The sequence below is a fragment of the Molossus molossus genome, unplaced genomic scaffold, assembly GCF_014108415.1.
Source record: "Molossus molossus isolate mMolMol1 unplaced genomic scaffold, mMolMol1.p scaffold_m16_p_11, whole genome shotgun sequence".
Lineage (NCBI taxonomy): Eukaryota > Metazoa > Chordata > Mammalia > Chiroptera > Molossidae > Molossus > Molossus molossus.
Window position 1 is genome coordinate 64,954,807 of NW_023425346.1, and position 18,269 is coordinate 64,973,075.

Consider the following 18,269-nt stretch of genomic DNA (forward strand, 5'->3'; position numbering starts at 1 on the left):
ACTGATTAACAAAATAGACCCAGAGACATAGAAAGGAGTATTGTTCAGATTGACAAACTTCAGAGGTGGGGGGTAGGGGGGAGGAATGAGATAAACCAAAAAACGTATACGCATCTATGTGTAACCAAAGGATATCGACAACAATGCTTGGCTGGAGGGTGGGGGTGGGGTGGATAGAGAAGCGTTTCTGGAGGAATAAAGGAGAAACATGTGTAACAAAAATAAATTAATTAAAAAATAGATTACAAAACAAAAAATAAAGTAAAATATATTACATTGTTTAAAAAGATGTTTGGTGTATGTACATGTAATACATCATAACTATAACAAAGGTGAGAGGCATAAAGAGACACATATATTGGTAAGGTTTCCACATTCCAGTCAAAGAAGTAAAATATTTATTCATAATTAATTTTAAATGCTAACCAAATGCATTGTTATCTAGAACAATAACTTAAAAAATCTGTACAAAAAGTAATAGTAACAAAAATAGCCATAGACAATTGAAACCAAATTTTAAAAATATCATGTGCAATAGCATCACAAAATGAAATATTTATGTATAAATACAACTCAATATATACAAGATCTCTATGTTGAAAACTACAAAGAATGTATGAAAGAAATCAAGGACAACCTAAACAATTGGAGATACCATATTTATGTATTGGAAGACCCTGTATAGTAAAGATTTCTTTTCTCCTCAAATTGATATGTAAATTGATTTAATTACTTCATTAAAAAATCCCAGCATAATTTTTGTAGACAAGCTGATTATAAAATTTATATTGAATAGGCAAGTGAATTAAAATAGCCATAAACATTTTGAAGAAGAAAAAACACATTTGGTGAAATTATACCTGATTTTAAGACACTAAAAAGCTACAATAATCAAGAGAGTGCAGTATCTGCAAGGAATAATCAAAGGGACAGAAAATGAAAAGGCATGCCACAGAGAGAAAATATTTACAAATCACATAGCTGAAAAAGATATATACAGAATATGTAAATCTCAAAACTCAGCAGTAAGAAAACCACCCAGTTAGAAATGAGCCAAAAGCTTCAAAAGATACTTCACCAAGCAGCATTTACAAAGGACAAGGGCATATGAATAGATATTCAGCATCATTGTACATTAGGGAAATGCAGATGAAAACCACAATGAAATACCACTACATCTATTAGAATAACTAAAATAAAAGTTGTGGATAATACCAATGGTTGTGAGTATGCATAGCAGATGGACCTCTCTTGCATTACTGACGGAAATGCAAAATGTTATGGCACTCTGAAAACTGGGGCAGTTATTGATAAACTTTAACATACACTTACCATATGGTCCAATAATCCCTTGTTCACACAAAATGCTTAATACAAATACTGCTAACCTTCCTATTCATAATCACCAAAACCTGGAAATAACCCAGATTTTCTTTAGCTGGTGAATATATAAACAAACTCTGGTTTGTACACCCAATGGAATAATACTCAGCAAAAAACAGGAGTAATCTATTGACACATGCAATCATTTGAATGAATTCCAAAGGCATTATGAATGAAAGAAGCCATTATCAAACGGTCTGATATCTTATCATTCTGTTTATAAGACATTTTCCAAAGGAAAAAAAAGCACTATAGTGATGTCTTGAGAATATGTCAGTGGTTACTTGGGGTTATTAGTGGAGGGAGGGAGGTGTGACTGCAGAAGGAATATTGGAACCAATCTTATGTGATTGGGGTAAAGGTCACTCAAATCCATACATATTTTAAAATTCATGGAATTACACAAAAAAATCCATTTCGCTTTAGGGTAATTGAAAATCAAAATAAATACTGCAGGATCCTTTTTTGAGAATGAAACAATGTAGGGACTATGGGGAATTCAGGGCTCCGAACTCTGCTTGAGAAATACCAGCTACACACTATGGGGCCCACTGTCCATAGGAGTGTAGAGGTGGTGACTCTGTAGAGTCTGTTCTCAGGGATCCATGATAGAATGGAAACTAAGAAGGTTTGATTTGATTTGGTGAATGGGAAAGAGGGGCACTTCTAATATTTCATAACTTGTGATGTCACTATTGTACATTTCTAAACTTCACAAAAAAGTATGACTCACATGGCTCTCTTCTTAGAGTACAGAGTGGATAGATACATCCCCCGTGTCCGATAGCCTGGGGACTGGCGCCAGGCAAAGTGCTCGACCATTGTCTTGCTTGCTCAGCCTTGCCTCCCACCCTGAACGGCCTGCCTCAAGCTTGTAGATTAACTCTCATCTTGCTCTTATCGACTCACATTCCAGAGGCTCCATGCATAGCCCCCGCAGGGCCAAACCCTAAGGGACAAATTCCAGCTACAACAGGCAGATATAAAAGACACAAGCCCCTACATTGAGCGCAGCTTCTAGGTCTCGACCCCCAGAGTCTGTGAACCCGCCCGGAGTGTACCCAATAAAGCCTGATCCCTGTTTAATCGGCTGATTGGCTCTCCAGTCTGTTCTCTGTTTTATTCGGCGGTGCCTCTGATTCCTTACACCCCCTTCCCGATATGTATCAATATAGTTTTAGAATTCTCTTTTAATAGGATATGTCTTCCAACTATGCTTAAATTTACAGTCTGATCTCTGGAAGTTGTCACAGATAGCCTGGTAACCCGGTGAGGCTGAAAACAATATTTTCCATGTAGCATCCTTCCTTCATTTCCACTGAGATTTTTTTGTATCAGTACTACCAGTCTGGGCTGCATTAAACACTAGTTTTGAAGATCACCCGGTGTGAGAAAACTGCTTTAGACACAGAGATTTTAGTTTTGTTGTCCACATTTTGGTAAACGTGGGGCTGCTATTATCATAATTGTATGTGTTGTAAGAACTCTTGATGTTTTATATAAAAATTTTTGGAATTTAAAAATCGAATCCATAAAGGTTAGAGATGAATTTCTTCAACCTCAGTGGTTCTGAGAGTGAAATAGAGCCTCAGCTAAGGCTACCCTATTTCTTCCCAGATTTTTGTATCTTGAAGAGGTTGTCTAATCCAATTATAGACTCAGGGAGAAAAGATTTTGCACTTTGTTCTTCAGATTTTAACCGATAAGAACAAAGGGATTTAACTTTTATACTCTATTTTTCCCCCTGAAATAAATAATTGTGGAAGGAGATTAATATTGTTCAATTTTGAACAGTCTTAAACTTTTGCTAGTGTAATATTTGGAGGATTTTTATGCTGTCACCTGGGTTCCAGTGAGCTCACAGAGAAAATATGAAATAACACAGTGTGAGATAAATAATGAGGTGATATTTCACAGTGACTTTGTTATAGGATACTAAGAAGCTAGGAAAACTTCAGGGCAGGAGGAATAGGGAACTGAGACAGGAAGATTGAACAAAGCCAAAGAGCTTTGCAGGCTACTTGTAGCAGGGAGTTATCTTTAAAAACCTCCCCTCACAAAAGAATGAGGGAGGGGAAGGGGAAAGGAAGCAGGAGAAGAGCAGGAGGAATCCTAATTCAACTTCTCACTAAACAGACCACTTAATGCAAATTATCCTGAAGCTCTTAAAACAGCAGGGAGGAGGGGGAAGGAAGAGTGCAGACATATCTCATCCCACTGTTTAAACAGAGACGCCAACAATCTCAGGTGTTTCTCATAAATTGTGGAAAAGCCATAAGACAGAAAAGGGGAGACCTTCAGAGTTCATCTGTACCAGGATATCTTGCAGAGGAATTAAAAAACACATCAATTTATAGACAGGAAGGTATACAAGGCAGAAACCCCCCACCCTGCTCCCTCTTCAGATTATGTGAGAGCCCATCTGCATGTACTCAGCCAGGTGCATAGATTTGCTTGCCTTCCTTCTTTAATAAATGTGCATGCTTTAATTTTCTTAATAAATTCACTTTAATACTACACAAATATTACCTGGAGTCAGTCATTTGGATTCATTCCTATGAACATGATAAGAACTGAGGTGGGGACAGCCCTCTGCCTCTGACTCAGGCTGTCAGATAACCTCTCTGGTGTCTGTGAGAGGTGCCTGCCACAGTTTTGAAGTTAGTGTACTTGGTGTATGACTCATTTCACAGTTTTCTAAAATAATTTTGAGCATTATAAAATTATTTTGCAATTTGTTAGGTCTCATGTACTGTTCATTTAATGATATCATGTTAAATTGAAAATACTAAATCAGTGACTGGAGACCAAATTTGGAAAGGATTAGAGGTCATATCACTGTTGGTAAGAATCACTCTAAACCACTCATTTAACAATAGAGAATGGAGGATTGATCTGCATTTAAGCAATGAGGCCATGTAAACACAGTCTTTCCCAATTACTATCTAGTATTCTTATCACACTATTCAATTACCATTAACTCCTTTATTTGCTTTCTGGTCATCAACAGGGTAAATTATCTTTATATCATCAGAAATCCTTTTCTTCTTTGGAGAATAAGCTTAAAGAAATGTAATAAAACATTTATTTTTAATTATGGTGAAGACAGAATTACCCAAGATAAATGATCTTTTCATGCCTCAGAGAAGCTAAGCCATATGCTAATTTATAGGTGGGACTGTGGGGAGGTATTGGAGAAGACTGAGAGATATGAAATAAGAAGAAAGACAGTAACTCTTGAAATATTATCCCTTCAAGTTCAATGAGGGACAGAGTTTTCTTCTGGCAGAGAAGAAAAGCTACGCCCAGTTCAACTGTAACATGTGATTTCCTCTTTGTGGGGATGCATACCATCATAGCTGCTGGCTGGAGACCCACCAGCCCATAGTGACTAGTTCTTCGATGTGCCCCGAAGCCTGGATTAAACAACCATCTACATATCCCTTTTCATGATAGAGATGATTATAGTTCCTGTTCCTAACCATTTGGGAGGACAAGGGATCCTCACAACGTGTGTTCAGTGAGTTATTGGATATGAAATGTGGGAGCGATCTGTCTCCCCACTAGAGCAGATTCACTGGATGGGCCCTCCCTCTCCCATTCTCTGTGTCCCTCTGGAAACTGTCTACTTTGTGGAAAATGACAACATTACTACACATATAATTTCTTTTCATTTGTGAAACAAATATTCTTATGCTCTGTCACCTTGATGACATAAATGAAGTTAATTTATATTCTACTTCAAAAGAGGGGATTTAAAGTTACACATGTTTAAAATGTCTATGTTAAACTTTTTCCTATTAAATGAGAAAGTTAACAGTTGAGTAAGGAATGTATATAGTTACTGAATTGATTTATTTTCTAAAGCATGACATTGCTGTCATTATCTTAGTGAGCTGGATAGTCTGAATTAGTTCATTCAGCAAAGATATATTTAGTGTATACTTCCATGCATACATACAGTACTAGGTGCTCTGTGGAACACAAAGGTTAGAATATTATGAATGATTAAGGCAGTAGGAACTATGTAATAAGTGTGTCAAGAATAACACAAAGTAGGGATCCAAAGAGGGATCCAAAGAGGAGGAATGTTCCAATTAGGGTTATGAAGAAATGCTTTATGTAGGTCCATTTACAGTGGAGCTTAAAGAATTGTAGGATTTGAATAGATGGTCAGTGAGCATGTCACACTGGATAGAGAAAATTGGAAAAGAGAGGCAAAAAAGTATGAAAAGTAATTTATATTTGAGGAATGGTCAGTAGTCTCATTTGATTGGTCAGTGAAATATATTGAGAGCTTACTATAGGCTAGTACTTTTAAACTCTATGTAGGAATAATTTAGGAGTATTATCTTTGTTTTCAAATGATGAAGCTGTGGCTTAGAGAGGTTAAGTTATTTGTCCAAGCTGCTTATGTGGTTAAGAAATGATAAAGCAGGACCTGGACTTCAGCAATTTGGCTCAAGAGTCTATATGTGTAACATTTAGGTCACAACTCTCTTCTTCGAGTCATGTGAAATAAAGAAAAAAATGTTAGTTTGTGTTTGGACTCTTGATGGTGATGAATGGTTGCCTAGGAAGTCTGAGCGTCATTTAAGACAGAATGGGAATCTTTAAGTTTTGGGGCCAGGAGAAGAAACAATCAGAAGAAAGTTTAAAGTATAAAGTATAATTAGGTAGCAGTTTAAAAAATGAATTTGAATTAGGTTTAGTTAAGGACCACTGAAGACTATTTAGTAATTTACTGGAGTGACCTCGGTAGGCACTCACCCAGAAAGAGGATTAATGGGACAGAGATAGAATTGATGGGATGCTATGATGATAACTGCATGGAAGATGATCATGTTTTTCCAGATACTATATAGTCACAGATAATTAAAACAAGTCTACATTTTTGCATTCTGTCCATGAAAGTTTAATTAATATTATTAATTAAATTGGTTTGATAAAGTTCCCCTATAGTTTTATACTGTTATAACTAAAGGGAAGCTGGTAGAGATCAGGCATAGCAGAGTTGTGCCCTGATGTTCCTCCTTTAAATTTTCTCCATTTCCTTCTGTTTTCCCTCCCATTCTTCCTTACTTTCCTTCCTTCTCTAACTCCTCCCTACTTTCTTCCCTTTGTTTTTCTCTGGTACTGTCTATTATTTCTTTTGGCTGACACCATAGCAGGAAACTATATTGGTATGTCATAGCCATTATCTTATGCAAAACTTTTTCAAGTTTCAGTAGCAAAAATGACATTATTTTTTTGTAGAGGGGATTAGTTAAAACTACAGTATAGGGACGCTCATCCACTGAACCACTTGTTAAGTTTATTTTGGTTACTTTCAATTTGTACATATATGTCTACTTTTCAACTTGAACAGTAATAGGGAAATGCCTAGAACCATACCTGGTACAAAGCAAGTAGAGCAAGTGTAAGAAAACTAAGTTTTACAAAATAATTTTTATATAAAAGCATTGAAAAGTACTTTCTACAGAACCACCACAGCTTTTAATGTTCTTACATGCATAATGTCTTCCATCTTGTTCTCTGGCATAATGTCTTCCATCTTCTTCTCTGTAATCAGATGCATTTTTTTCCATCTCCTCTTTTTTCAAGCTGTTTTCTTGCATTTTTTTTAAATGATAAGCCATTTTTTTCTCTAAAAAGGCTTGTTTCTAAAACATTAAAGACAATATATTGGTTAGCATCAACTTACTAATTAGAAATGCACAATAAATATTTATAATGTGATAATATATTGGAAATGAACAGTCATTCCTTTCTTGTGATTTGTAAGGTTACTCTGAGTACAAATTTGGGAGGGTAATAAAGGGTAAATTTCCATTTTTAGTTAAGCTTAATATAAACATTTAATATGTAGATGCAATTTACTTCATTGCACATATTCAGGGAGCTAGTCCAGATTTAGAACAGAAAGTGTCTTTTAACCCATAGCTATCCTGGGAAGTTGAGGTAATTTTGTGTGTGTGTGTGTGTGTTTTATTTTTATTTTATTGATTTGTTTATATATTTATGTTTATTTCATTTTATTTTTTCTATCACCATTTATCCCCTCTATGCTCCCCTCCACCTCCACCCACTCCCCATTCCCCTCCCCCACCAGCAATTACCCCACGGTTTTACATGTCCGTGAGTCCTCTTTTTTCTTTGTTGCTCAATCCTCCCCAACCCCATCCATCCCCAACTCCCCACCAGAGCTGTCTGCCTGCTCTCTATCTATGAGTCTTTCTCTGTTTTGCTTGGTAGTTCAGTTTATTCATTAAATTCCACATATGAGTGAAATCATATGGTACTTGTCTTTCTCTGGCTGTCTTATCACACTTAGCATAATGTTCTCCAGGTCCATTCATGCTGTTGCAAAGGTTAACCTTTTCCTCCTTTTTATGGCAGAGTAGTATTCCGTTGTGTAAATGTACCACAGCTATTATATCAGCTAAAGTGTTCATCAGTAGATGAGCGGATAAAAAAGCAGAGGGAATTTCTAAATTATCTTCAATTGGAGTATTTCTGAGCGACCTAACCACAAGTCATCCAGGCCTACCATAGGTAATCATAATATATAACACATGAAATGTGACTTCCCTTTGTGAATCTCTTGATTAGTATTGATCCTGGATGTACCAGGAAGGATGTAATTGCACAGAGTAAGAACTCCAGAGCTCCTCAGATGGTTCCCTAGCATATTCAGCAAGAAAATGGATCAGTACATGCATGTGAATGAAACTACCCAAGGCCACAGAAAGGACCGTCTGAAAGGATTAGAGAGAACAGCGCTCCTCACCTACCTATCTTGTCTATTCCTACCAGCCACTCTGGGAACATTTATTCACAGTGCATTGAGTAGAGTATTAAATGGGTCCTGCCTCAATAGCGAGGAATAACTAGTCCCAGATTAAACATGGTTCTGGATCCACCTAACAAACATTAAAAAGCAAGATGTATAATAGTCAAACTGCTTCTACATAAATTATCTACAACCAAGAAAAAACCTAAAAATATTTATAAGAATATAAAAATATTCAGCACCCAAAAAGTAAAATTCAAATCAAAGATAACTATGTTTTGCTAAATAGCAGGGAAATATGACCCCTAAAATGAGTAAATGAATCAATCAAAATTGACGCAGAAATGACACAGATGTTAGAATTAAAGAAAATAACATTAACATAGATAACATAATTTTATTCCACATATTCACAAGGCAAAAAGACATGAAAGATATAAAAAGTATCAAAATCAATTTTTTAAACACATGAGATAGTAATACAATGGGTACATTAATGGCATAGTAGACAGTTCAAAAGAAGAGATTAATTAATGCCTGTTGAGTAATGGAAACTATCCAAAACAAAAAGACTATGAGAAAAAAATAATTACAAAATGAAAAGAGTATCAGTGAGATGTGGGACAACATCAAGCACCTAATATATCTAAAGAGAAGAGAGGGCAAAAGAAGTATTTTGATAATAATGTTTGTCCTCACTGCTTCTAGTCTACATTATTCTGGAGGTTGTAGCCCATGCAGACAGATAAGAAGAGGAATACAAAGAAAATAGAATTTGAAGAGAAGAAATGAAACTACCTTTATTTACAGACAATATGACCATTTGTGTAGAATATCAGTTGGCAACTGGAAAAAAAAACCTACTAGCCCTGGCCGGTTTTGCTCAGTGGTTAGAGCGTTGGCCTGCGGTCCAGAGAGACCCAGGTTTGGTTCCTGCTAAGGGCACGTACCTCGGTTGCAGTTTGTCCCTGGCCCTGGTTGGTCGTGTGGGTGGCAGCCACTTGATATGTCCCTTTCAGGTCGATGTTTCTCTTTCTTTCTCTCTTCCTCTCTCTCCTTCCCACTCTATCTGAACAAAAAATGCCCTCGGGTGAGGATAAAAACAAAAAACAAAAAAAACCTACTTGAACTAATAAATGATTTTTAATGATGCAGAATACAAGATGAATACAAAATTGCTTTTCTATATTCTAACAACTAATTTGAGAAACAACAACAAATTAAATAGTAAAAGTTATGAAATGCTTAGAGATGAATTTATCAAAAATATGGGTAAGACTTGTACACTGCAAATTCATAATATTGATTTTTGTAACTCTAATTTAAGGCCATAATTTGGAGTAAAAATATACATAATGTCAAATCTGAAAGCAAAGATATAAAAATATTAATAAATACATACAAATGAATTGAAAGGCTATTAAAACATGATTTAAAAAAGACAATTTAGAATAACTCCATAGGAAATATCAGTGCTTCAAATAGCTCTACCATTAACATACCTTAAGCATTCTGTGGTGTTACGATGCTTACCATCAGTGGTAATGTCTAAAGGTTACTCCCCCTGCCAGAATTAATGACACTAAAATTCTAGGACTCACAGAACAGAAATTGGCATAAGGAAAAAATTAAGGGGACACCTGGGGCATTCTGTTGCTTTCCAAAAACAAAGGTATTTTCAGAGAAGCAAAAGGAAAAAAGAAGTCCAACTTGGATAGAACTCCCACTTAAAAAAAGTGAAAAACTACATATCAGAAAATAATAATTATAATAAATTGGAATAAGCTGACCCTGGCCAGTGTTGTTCGGTGGTTAGAGTGTCACCCCACACACAGAAGGGTCATGAGTTTCATTCTCTGTCAAGGGTATGTACCTGGGTTGCAGGATCCATCTCCACCCCGGTCCTGGTGCGTTTGGGGGGCAACCGGTGGATGTGTCTCTCTAACACTGCTGTTTCTCTCTCTTTCTCTCACTCTATCCCTCTTTTCCTCCTTCCCTTCCACTCTTTCTAAAAATGAATGGAAAAAATATCTTCAGATGAGGATTAACAAAAATAAAAATTAAAAAATTGGAATAAGATGAACTTGACATCTGAGCAGTGAGTTCCCGATAATACTAAAAGGTACATGTGACAAAAGTAGTTTAAAAGATTATCATACATATTTGATTTTCCAATATTAAAAAAATTGTGGTATAGCAGTATATATCAATGTAACCAAATTATGTAAATCTTACACTTAGTGTAGGTTTGTAAAAAAAATAAGTTACTTAAGATGATTATTTACAATTTAGACCAACATTTGGAAAGTTATCAGTGTTATTTAAAAGAGCAATCTACCAAACAGCCTATGAGCTATAATAACATGAATTTATTTATTAATTGGAATAATAAACATTCATCAAAATATTATGCAAGTGTATGTGTGTGAGTGTGTGAGTGTGTGTGTGTGTGTGTGTGTGCGCGCGCGCGTGTGCGTGTACCAGTAAGTTAATAGGGTGGTGCTTAGATGACAAAAGACTTCTCTTTCTCTTTAAACAGATTTAGACTTTAAATCGTAAAATATTATATATTATTTAAAATGAAAAGCACTTTAAAAATTAACTGGTGGGTAAAAATTGGGACCTTTTTTCCAAGAAATTCTGATTCTAAGAAAAAAATAAGTTATATCTTTTTTTTTCTATAGGAATTACAAATATAGTATATGGTGTGAGTTAAAGTCAAAAGTAGTTACATCAAATAATAGGGCAGTACTTTTTATATTATAGTCAGAATACAATATGGTCAAAATATAGTAAAAATTCCATAACTTTCAGTTTTGTATAATGCATATCATTTGGGGAAACTGACCTATTGTAATTTTATATAGTGTACTTTCAAAAATCAAAACTAGCAAATGTTTCTCTTTTAACAGCCCAAATTAGAGCAAATTAGAGGTTCAAGTTAAATCTACCTTCTTGTCACTCTCTTCTCTGTTTCTATGCCGTTGTTTCTCTATCCTAGCTTCTCTTTTAACATCTTCTCCAATCTTTGTTAGAAGTAACATCTCTTTTGTCTTCCATTCCTAGAGAGCACAATGTTACTGTAATTAGAGGTAACAATAAACCTTTGCATTGTGTCCCCAATCAACAAGCAAATTAGAACAAGTCAAGAGCCTAACAAAATTAGGTCAAGTATAATGAAAGTCATACATTGGCTTTCGAATGGGTTCTTTCCTTCCTGCACTCCCATTAGGCATGCAAGCATGGTTATTTTTTGACTAAAGCTAAATTTTAAAAACTATCCTCCTCACACTGAGAACTATGGGGGAGTTAAATGGTGTCCAGTAACTTTCACAATCATCTCTTTAAGAGCAGATATTGGCTCAAACATATAGTTTGTGCTGTCAGCCTCATTATTTTATGTAACAGCTTGTATATTATAGCTGTGAAGAAGAAAGATTAATGTGGGTAAACTATTTATACCTGAAATTACTTCAAGAAGTATGATAGCTAAAATTACTTACAAATAAAACACTGTACTAGTTTTTCTCTTAATATTTTAAATGTATCTCCTACCTCTTCAATTTTTCTACGAAGACTAAGTTTTCTTCTTGTTTGTTCCCGCCGTCGTCTTTCTTCTCTGTCCATCCAGAGTAGGCGCTGCTCTTCCGCTGCGCGCTCACGTTGTTCTAATTCCTTACTTATCATATCCAGATATCTAAATTAAAGTGCAAATGCAAGTGAGGGCGAATTGAGTGTTTCCCTTGTAGTTGCATTAGCTGCTTTGATATGCCCAAACCACCTCCTTCCTTCCTTTTTATTTCTTAAACTATAGGAATTTTACAGTTTTCCTATCAGTTCTGTTCATGGACTCATAAGCCAGCTCTCACCATATTTTGTTATACAGGTCTCCCTACTATCCAAGTGTCTGTTCTTATGGCCAACACAATGAATGGTAAAATGTAGAGCAGATTGAATAATAACAGTTTGTACAGTAATTATTCATAACCCAGTGGGTTTAGGGGTAAGAGTTTGCAAAAGTGACTGAAATAAGTGAAAGTTGATTTCAAATCTAGAAAACCCCCCACAAATTTGAATATCCTAAGAAATAGATGTATCCTGGGTTGCCTGTGACTTACAAAGCCTTGAACAAATCTTCCTGGGTCTCTGGTGTGTCAATGTGTGTGTGAAACTACCAGAGAATGAACCCATGGAACATGAATGTCAGGCTGTGCAACCCGTTCCCTCACCTTAATGAAGGAGGAAAGAGAAGACTTGAAGAAAACTGTAATATCCCTTCACTTCCTAAGATGTGGGCTTGACCCCAGAATGGTAATGGTTGAACGTGAGTAGGCAACATCTGAAGAGCTTATACATTTGCTTTGAGGGACAGTGCATATTTATATTGGCATTAAATACTGTTTAGTCAAACCCCACCTTTGACTTTGTACTAACTCCCTCAAATTTAATGCTGTCAGTCCTTAAAGATGAATCATACAAAGCTACTGCTAGAGGCATGTGCTGAAAGATTATTTTTCTCCATTTCACTACAGGAATGGTTTTGGATCTAATCCGTTCTTTAGTTATCACTTTGCATTACCTCTTGGTGGAAATTGCTCTTCCTCCCCTTGGCATCAAAGTCCTCCATTTCTGTACCTCTTGGTCTCCCTTCCTCTCCATACTGAGGGCAGTGGTGGAGTTAAATAGTGTTTAGTACGTTAAAAAAATCCTAACTGCAATTCTTTCTAGTGTTTTTTCAACTTATTTGAGTCCACGATGTATACATAAAATATTCATTAACTTCAGTCTCACCTGTGCCCGAGTAATCGCTCCTGGTCCTTAAAAGACTGGTCATCCTCCCGTAACAACCAGTTGTAGAACCGTGCAGCATCAGAAAGTCCACGTAGTTGTTTCTTTCCGTGTAGTTTATTTACTTGATTTGCAAGCATTTTCTATTTTAAAAAGTATGTATCATATATATGCATATATATGTATGTATATATATATATTAAATGTTTTTAAAGTTTTCAGAACAAAACTGTCCTTTGATATGCCTTTTTATATTTAGTATTTAGTAAAATTCTTGTACTTTCTAAATAACTAATACTGTTTAACTGCATTTAAATCTATTTTGAATCCATTACAGACCTAGGTAACTGAACCAAAGTAAAAATTTCTCTCTCTGAAAATGAAAGATAAATATCTCATCATATATTTCCATCTATTCTGAAAAAATTAAATGAAAATATGAAAGAAAGGCAGGAGAAGGACTTCCGGTCAAGATGGCGGTGTAGGTAAACACGGTATCACGTCCTTCCACAACCACACCAAAGTTACAACTAATCTACAGAACAACCATCATTTAAAACCACCTGAAACTGAGCTGAATGAAAGTCCTATAACTATGACTTTAAAGAAGAAGCCACTTTGAGACTGGTAGGAGGGGTGGAGGCGTGACAGGCTTGTCCCACACCCATGTGTGGCAGATAAAAATTAGGAGGACCCCTCAGCTGGGAAGGTCCTTCCTGAGGAGTGAGGGGTCCCCATCCCACACCAGGTGCCCCACTCAGGGTTCCAGTGCCAGGAAGAGAAGTCTTCATAACTTCTGGCTGGAAAAACCAGTGGGAACTGAGGCTGAGAGAGGCTGAGGTGGCTGAAACCCCAAGCAGCTCCTCATAAAGGGCTTGCGCACAGACTTCCTTGGACTCGCACACTCCAGGCTCCAGCGTGGGGGAGGCAGCTTGAAAGGCACCAGAGGCTGCTGTTCCTTTGGCGAGCCCTTCCCTGGGACAGCAGACTGCCACCATATCTGGGACTCCAGCAACCTGGCTCCCACTGTTTGCCCCATCCTGGTGATTCCTTGAGGCCCCGCCCAGCCAACTTCCAGGCCAACTGTTGCCAGTTGCTTTATCATAGGATTGACCTGTCTAGGATCCTGCTTCAGGTTTTTCTAAATTCTTTCAAACAAGCAGCATCTGGTTTTAGCTAGCCCCATACCTCTCATGAAGTAATACACAGAAACAAACACAGGGAGGCAGCCAAAATGAGGAGACAAAGAAACAGGTCCTAAATTAAAGAATAGAACAAAACTCCAGGAAAAGAACTAAGCAAAATGAAGATAAGCAACCTAACAGATGCTGAGTTCAAAGCACTGCTTATAAGGATGCTTAATGAACTTAGGGAGAACCTCAATGACCTTAGGGCTTCAAGAGCATAAAAAAGGAGCAGTCAAAAATGAAGGATGCACAGTCAGAAATGAAGGATAATTTACACAGATTTAATAGTAGGGTAGGTAAAGCCAAGAAGCAAACCATCAATTTGGAATATAAGGAAGCAAAAAATACCCAGTCAGAACAGCAAAAAGAAAAAAGAATCCAAAATAATGAGGATAGTGTTAGGATCCTCGGGGACAACTTCAAGCGTGCCAACATTCGCATCTTGGGGGTTCCAGAAGGAGAAGAGAGAGAACAAGAAATTGAAAACCTATTTGAAACAATAATAGCAGAAAAATTCTCTAACTTGGTGAAGGAAACAGACATATAAGTCCAGGAAGCACAGAGAGACCCAAACAAGATGAACCCCAAGAGGCTCACACCAAGACACATCATCATCAAAATACAAAAGGTTCGAGACAAAGAGATAATCTTAAAAGCAGCAAGAGAAAAGCAGTTAGTTACCTATAAGGGAGTTCCCATAAGACTGTCAGCTGATTTCTCAAAAGAAACTTTGCAGGCCAGAAGGGAGTGGCAAGAAATATTCAGAGTGATGAAAAACAAGAACCTACAACTAAGATTACTCTACCCTGCGAAGCTGTCATTTAGAATCGTTGGCCATATAAAGAGTTTCCCAGACAAGGAAAAGCTAAAGGAGTTCATCACCATTAAACCGTTATTATATGAAATGTTGAAGCGTCTTCTTGTAGAAGAAGATAAAAAATATGAAGAAACAAAATGGCAATGAATACATATCTATCAACAATTGAATCTACAAACTAAATGAACAAGAAGAACAGAAACATTCTCATAGATACAGAGAAATTTGTTGGTTGCCAGATGGGAGGGGGATTGGGGGCATGGTGAAAAAGGTGAAGGGATTAAGAAGTACAAATTGGTTGTTAGACTGACAAACCTCAAAAGGAAGGGGGGTGGGTGGTGGGAAGAAATAAACCAAAGAACTTATATGTATATATGCATAACCAATGGATACAGACAACAGGGTGGGGAAAGGCAGGAGGGGGCGGAAATGAGGAAGATGGGGCCAATGGGGGAAAAATGAGGAACATCGGTAATATATTCAACAATAAAAGTAAGTTTAAAAAAAGTCAGGAGAACCTCTAGACAGGGAGGAGGAAATGGGGTAAATATAGAACACTTAAAGGTATAGGTAAGCTAATCTCATTTCTCCACTACTCCCTCACACTTAGAACATAAATTTCTAAAAGTACACATACACATACCTGTCTAATTGTTATTCAATCCTTTGACCCCAAAACACAAATTCACTCATGGATTCACACATACTCACTAACTTTGAGTCAAAAACTGAAAGGAGCGTGATTGGTGTGGCTCAGTGGTTGGGCACTATCTTGTGCACCGAGAAATTGCTGGTTAAATTGTCAGGGCACATGCCTGGATTGTGGGCTCTATCCCCAAAAGAGTGCGTGCTGGAGGCAGCAGATTGATGTTGGGTGCACACATCAAGGTTTCCCTCTTATCTCTCTCTTTTACTCTCTCTCAGAAATCAACAAAATTATTCTTTAAAAAAATTTTTTTTTAAAGAAAGTCACTATTTATACCTACTCACTCTACACCCAATCATTCCACTTTAACTAGAATAATTTTTACTGGATGAACACAGCTGCATATGTGTGAATACAAACAGAGCACATGTTCTTTGAGTCGCCCGAAGGCCATTATAACTATTCACATTTTCCCTCTCCTGTTACTCCAGCTGTTATGTGTTCCAGCCTAAGAATCTTCCTGCCAAAATACTTTTCCTATTGGCCTCAACTCAGATAGAAGGAACACATTGCAGTAGCAATTTAATTACTAAATTATGCCAGCTACTACTGACATATTAATAGATGACCTGGTCCCTTTCCTTTCTTGGCCCAATAAAGCAACCTCAAGTTATTATTTATTCCAGCTCTGACTTTTCATTTGGAAAAATATTTAATTAGTCTGTCAAAATTAAAGGTAAAAATATTACAAGAAAATACTTTTCACACAAGTAAACATTTCTTCCAAACCCTATGTGAGAAACCAAATTTAAGTATTTAACTTACTTGTTCTCTTACATAGTTTCTTTCATAGTCTAATTTTAAATTGGTAAGATATTGCCTGTACATATTAAATTCCCTCAAGTGACATATAACCTAAAAAACAAAACAATTACAAAAATATAAATACAAACATTTAAAAATCATAGCTATCACTTTTAGGAGGAAAAATAGTAATAATATATAATTTGATAACATTTTGGAATCAAGAGTAATACATTGCTAACAATTTTGTAAGTAGTATCCCTCTACAATTGTTAAACAGCAGGATAGTTCTATTTAAATTCCATTACTTTTAAAAATATGACATGAATTTAGTACACACAATTGGAGTTATTAGAATAAAATACTAATATAATAATAATATTCAATACAAATCAGAATATAAGACTATTCTTAATGTTCTATCAAGATTCCATCAGGCTAATTTTGCTGTGTTCCTATTCTGTCTCAAGTTTTTAACAATTTCATAGTACATAATCCTTGACAAGCATACAGAACCATTGGAGAAAGAGAAAGAGAACTATGTTAGAGTTGTGAAATTATCTTTATATTCTCAACTTATATGGTAATCATCTTTTGACATTACAAATTTAAAAAGGTGGAAGAAGTAGTATCATTTAGTAGTAGTATGATTTCCTTTAACCCGAAATACTAATTTATAGAATTTTTCATTAAGTATCTCTCATGACCAAGTTAAAGGTGAAACTCCACCTCCACCCGAGTGAGGTACAGAAGCAAGCTTATAAGAAGTTTTGGAAGTCTTCAATGATTAAAAAAGTATTTTCCAACCCACTTTATTATCATTGGTGATGTAGCCATCTTTCTTTAATTTCTTCAGGATATATTTGCGTGAATAGTATTCTTTTAAATGTGGATCATGGAGACTGTTATATTCGTTTTCCAAAAGTCGACAATAAGGATCAGTCAGGTTAAACCCATAAGAAGGTCGAAAAAGCTGCAAACAGTTTTAAAAAGATGACAAACATAAAATTAATGAATTTTATTTTTAAGTATCAACCTTTTAAAATGACTGGATTGTTCATTGAAAATAAACCATGCAAAAAGAATTTCAAGTGGGGAAAACCAGCAACAGAAAAATTTGGAATGAGTAATGCCAATTGCTTATTCCTACTTATCCTCCACGGACCTGAATTATTCTAAAAACCCACCCTCACTCAATTCCTCCACTGATCTCCATCAATCTCTGGTCCTGAGCCAGAGAAGAAAGGAAGAGGGGAAAAGAAAGAGAATGGGATAAATTTTGTTTTAATGTATAAAGCTAATGCTAAGTTTCTCCATTTCCCTCCTCACTCTTCCAGGTCAAGGCACTGCATTCAAAGTATAAAGAGGTAATATTAATTATGACCATTATATCTCAATAATCTGAAAATAAAAAATGGAAGAAATTTGACAATTTCTGAGTGCTACTGTCAGAAAAGAATTCAAGATCTGAATTATAAAGGTCAGTATATTGAAAAGCCAGTTTATAAAGGATATTGATAGGAATTGATTTCTCCATATGTGAAAAGACCAACTGCAACTTTCTGCCATAGCCATTAGCATATAAAAGAAGAAAAATATCATCAAAGAGTCATGTTTCTGTATCTGTGAATTTAGAGGAAACAGCTCAGTTATTGAATTCCCTTTGTAAATTAAAACATTACCAAAGTGGATTTGTGTGTGTGTGTTATTAATCCATTTTTAAATAGAGGATGTTGTTAATGTGTTAAGGGAGAACCTGTGAAAGAGAAAAAGGGGAGGACAAAAGTAGGTGTGGATGTTGTCTTAATGTCCTGACATTATTTTTGTTTTCCTTTTTCACATTTTTTTTGG

The 18,269-nt window shown here is 36.0% G+C and overlaps 1 protein-coding gene across 1 annotated transcript in view; it reads right to left on the bottom strand.

Annotated features, from left to right (window-relative positions):
- LOC118625023 (fibrous sheath-interacting protein 2-like) overlaps nt 1-18,269 on the bottom strand; it is a 105,707-nt gene that overhangs the window by 74,812 nt on the left and 12,626 nt on the right. Inside the window, 7 exon segments of the mRNA XM_036253343.1 lie at nt 4,358-4,443; nt 6,928-7,046; nt 11,128-11,238; nt 11,732-11,873; nt 12,968-13,107; nt 16,440-16,529; nt 17,230-17,391. Of these exon segments, the coding sequence (XP_036109236.1) occupies nt 4,358-4,443; nt 6,928-7,046; nt 11,128-11,238; nt 11,732-11,873; nt 12,968-13,107; nt 16,440-16,529; nt 17,230-17,391 (850 nt within the window).